The sequence below is a fragment of the Octopus bimaculoides genome, chromosome 14, assembly GCF_001194135.2.
Source record: "Octopus bimaculoides isolate UCB-OBI-ISO-001 chromosome 14, ASM119413v2, whole genome shotgun sequence".
Classification (NCBI taxonomy): Eukaryota; Metazoa; Mollusca; class Cephalopoda; order Octopoda; family Octopodidae; genus Octopus; species Octopus bimaculoides.
Genome location: NC_068994.1, coordinates 29,735,731 through 29,740,002, shown reverse-complemented (window position 1 = coordinate 29,740,002; position 4,272 = coordinate 29,735,731). Strand labels below are relative to the sequence as shown.

The 4,272-nt window shown below is 43.3% G+C and overlaps 1 protein-coding gene across 1 annotated transcript in view; it reads left to right on the top strand.

Annotated features, from left to right (window-relative positions):
- LOC106876261 (uncharacterized) overlaps positions 1–4,272 on the top strand; it is a 95,865-nt gene that overhangs the window by 78,080 nt on the left and 13,513 nt on the right. Inside the window, exon 14 of the mRNA XM_014924751.2 lies at positions 132–242. Coding sequence (XP_014780237.1) covers positions 132–242 — 111 coding nt within the window. The remainder of the gene's footprint in view (positions 1–131; positions 243–4,272) is intronic.

Sequence of the window (4,272 nt, the reverse complement as noted above, 5' to 3'; positions counted from 1 at the left end):
ACACACACACACACACACACACACACACACACACACACAGACGCATATATATGAATTTTCCGGGTTTTACTATTTCATAGATTATTTACCAAACTGACGGTTGTGTTTTTGTCTATCTCTCTTGTACCTAGATGATGATGAAACGCTCACAGGTTTACTAATAGATGATTGTATTGAAAATGTTGAATACTCAACCCTTTGTGATCGAAATAATTATTTTCAGCTAAAGAACACTACTATAGGTAAGTCACAGCCACCTAGTACCTCATTATGGGGGTGGGGGTGGGGGAGGGGTCCTGTCCGCATAACTTCCTTGTATTCTTGCCTCATGCTCTGCATCTAGTTTCTTGCCTCATGTTCTGCATCTAGTACGGGAAGTCAGAACCAAACCAAACCAAACCCAACCCCAAGCAGGTTAATCAGTCCGTCTGTCTGTCCAGCAATCAACGACACTGTTGGACAATTTGGATCTGCTCCTCTAGATGGTGAGCTGTAGATTCAATGACTTCCGGTTAGTTTTTGATCCTCTCACCGCCTTGTATTCACTTAGAGTAGTGCCGATCACCTTGATGCGTTTGGTGTCCGATATTAATACAGTGACTTCATCCACAAATGCAAAGCCGGATCTTCCACATCCTAGTTTCTGCGAGATGCGTCCCAAAAGCTCCAGCTTCTGCACTTGTGATTCTAGAGTCAGTACTTAAAGAGAGAGAAGAGGAAGTATCCTTGACGAACGATCGCATGATACCGAAGATTCCGACAGGTAGCCATTTGCTCTGACCACTGTATATTGTAGCGATTCAGCTTCTGAAGACGGGACCGAAACCAGCCGTCTTGAGGACAGCCTCCTTGGGGACAGCCACCAATTACTGACGAAAGCTTCCGACTGATCTAAATTTACTAAGACCTCAGTAATGCCGACTCACTTTCTTATGATGTCTCACGTGAGCTGGGGGTTGTCGTGGATAAATCTGTTTCGTATGGCACGTGTCTCTGCCTCACACACCGTATTGATAACATACACCAATCTCTTAGCTAACAAGCTAGCCAAAATTTTCAACTCTGCATTTAACAGAGTTATGGGCAAGAAGTTGTTAGAATTATCTCCCTTGTTCGGGATAAAAGGAGCCCAAACAAGTCTGGCATATGATAGTAAAGCTCGTGGGGCATACTATGCAGCCCCGGTGACTTCTCCATCGTGCAGCCTGTCATTACTTCCTTATTTCGTTAGGTGTTATCGGCATTTCGCACAACTCAGTATTCCTAGTCGAGAGTCGCGACAGTATATCGAGGTTGACGGCAAAGTCCACCCTTGAATCCAGCCCACCATCCATCCCAAACAGTTGAGTGATGTGCCACTGAAGAGCCGCACAAACCTGCTTGGAATCGACTAGCATGCGCCCTTTTCGTTTCGTCAAAGCCTGGTTAAGTTGCCGATTTGTGCCGCTTCCGCTCCGGCCCATCGAACGGCTTTTATTTATTTATATTTTTCAACACACGCCCTAGCTCAGACGATGCAATTTTTGTTCTTAGCGTTGAAGAATCGGTCAAGAGCTACTCTCGTCGCTATCACGTCAGTCACAATGTCTGTTCTAAACGCCTCTTCTAGGTTACTAACTCGCTTACGCTCTACTCTAAATTCTCTATCACTAAACCCTATTGATTCTAATCAAATAGCACTTTTCAAAGCTAACCGCCATTGGTTGTTGATGATTGCCCCTGTCAATTCCCTCTTTACTAGTTCTATAATCTGGTCTCTGTAAATTGGCGCGCCAAAAAAGACACGTTCTGTTTCCGGTAACCGGGCCCCTGTTTATGCATTATATCTAGGTTGACAGTACAGCTCACAAATTATGAGGTCTGTATAGCTGACAACTTTGCGACTGGCCTACAAAATACTCTATACAGATATGATCTGGATGACACTATGCTGTTTGCCCATGTTCAGTTTGGCGTATGCGTGGAATACAGTCGGTACCTGTCAGCCTGTTGCTAACAACTGAACAGTTTTGCTAGGCTTTTACACCCCACTCTCCTATCAGCTACTCCACACAATCTAGACGTGCAACCAAGATAACGTTCCAGTGGCTCACTAGCACTAAATAGTAAGACGTTCCTAAGAAAATTTGCAAAACGCCTGAAGAAATCCGACACCCTACCCTAGTCGGCGTAAATACAAGTCCCAAACCCTTCCGAAATAGCACCGCCACATCTTCAAACCTCCATCGTCATTCGGAGCTAAGTAATATATGCAAAGAACTCAAAATCGTCAAAAATGGATGCCAAGGTGCGTGTGTCGGGAATCCTGGTCTCGCCGATGGCTAGGAGACCTAGTTTACAGTGTGACACCAGACCATCTGCATTTTTTATAGATCCCATTCTAAGAGGAGCCATGTTGGTTGGAAGATGAAGATAAAAAAGAGAAAAGGAAACCAGAAACCAGTAACCATTTTGTGGTCGTGGTGACTGGGTGACTCGGTCTCAATGGGGCTTTGACTTTTCCTTGCGAAGTCTTTTAGGAGGCTACTGCTGGCCTATACGTTCGGCTCCTCACACCACAGAGAAGATTCTTCCTCAATATATGTCTCCAAGTCTAGCCTTATTATTTTCAAATTTTGTGGCAATTAAAAAGTGTTGGGCCGAAGACCTCTCCCTCTGTTTCAATTTTTCTCTTTTGTGTGATAAAGGACATCAGAATTTGTTTGTTTCTTGTCAGCTCAAAGTGTGGAGCAGGTGCTTTGTTATTGTTGTGTCTGTATATTTTCTTTTTGTTGAGAAAGGTGTTGTTGTTATTGTTGTTGTTGGTGGTGGTGGAGTTATGGATTTGTCTGTGTTCGGTTTGGATGTGTTTTCCGCGATGCGGTCGTGGTTATGTGCGGGTGGATCTTTTTGTGGGTGGATGCTTTTTGTTTTGATTTGCTCGGTTGACCCTCCGCGCAAGATGACATTTCACGCCTGAAAGGTCTGATGCGGGAGTGAGTGTGTCTACAAGGGTGTTTGCACGTGTGTCTATGAGTTGAGGAGGGAGGGAGAGTTATAGAGAAGGAGTCTGGTTGGATATTTTCGTGGGAAGCGGGTTTAGATTTTGTTGTATCACTGTTGTTGTTGCTGTTACTATCGTTGCTGGTGTTGGCATTGCGACTATTCTTCCTTTTCCCTCCGCTGCTGATATTATTACTTTGCGCTGTTGCTGTCGTTGGGGCTGCGGAGTCGGTAGCAGCGAGGGCCTTCTCTCTCTCACTTTTTGTTGAGGACAAAAAGCTCTGAAGTGGTCCTCCTCACTGCAGAAGTAACATGTTGGTTTACTGCTCTCAACCGCACCACGCAAATTTTCTCTCTTTCTCTCAAGTGGATTAGGCCTAGAATTTTTTCCACCTCCTCCGCTTTGATATGGATCTCTTCTGTGGTCCCGTGACGCAAGCTACCAAACATCAAATGTCTAGCCATGGTAGGACTTATTGCGACAAGTCCTTCTCCTTAGATAGATAAGTTGGGTATAGGGAGAACTCTTTGTTGTGTATGGAGGATACGGTGTGCTTCAGTGTGAAGGCTTCGCTCTTGAAGAGGACTTCTACAGCTCCGAGTTGAATTGCCCTGGTAACATTCTCTCTGTCTTCTCATATTTCTTTCGGAGCTCGTTCCACGTGAGTGTTTGTCGCTTCTATGTGTCGGGTTTTAGAAATTAGCAGCGATACACAACCGTATTCCGCGCGGTTCCTACCAAAACTTCGACTGGGATGGCAATTTTGCAACCTAAAGGCAGACATATAGATGCCGAATCATCTAACCACGAAAAATATGTTCTCAGTAAAAATTTAGCGACACAACAGACTGTAAAAGGGTAAGACAAATGAAAAAATACTAAATAAAAAGAACGATTAACCTACGTACTATTACTAGCATATAGGAGTCCACTTTTGCTGGTCTTTCCTCTTATTTTTGTATGTAATATAATTTTAATCTTCGGATTTTTTAATATGCTAGACCACTGATTTTAATTGATTAATATTAATTTCTACCCTTATTAATAAATTTTAAAAAATAACGATGTTCTCAAACCGGTAAATTAGCTGCAAAAATTTATTAACTGCAGAGTTATTTCCGGACTTAGCGCGCCAGATTGAAGACATTTGAAAGGATACTCTGAATGTAATTTGTAGAACTCTACACGTGCTCCCTTTCGGGTGGACGTCTTGTGTCTAGTTCTGGAAATTATATTTTATAAATCGACAGACTATGCTGATGATCCTGCAGATATTTACTTATGTAAAT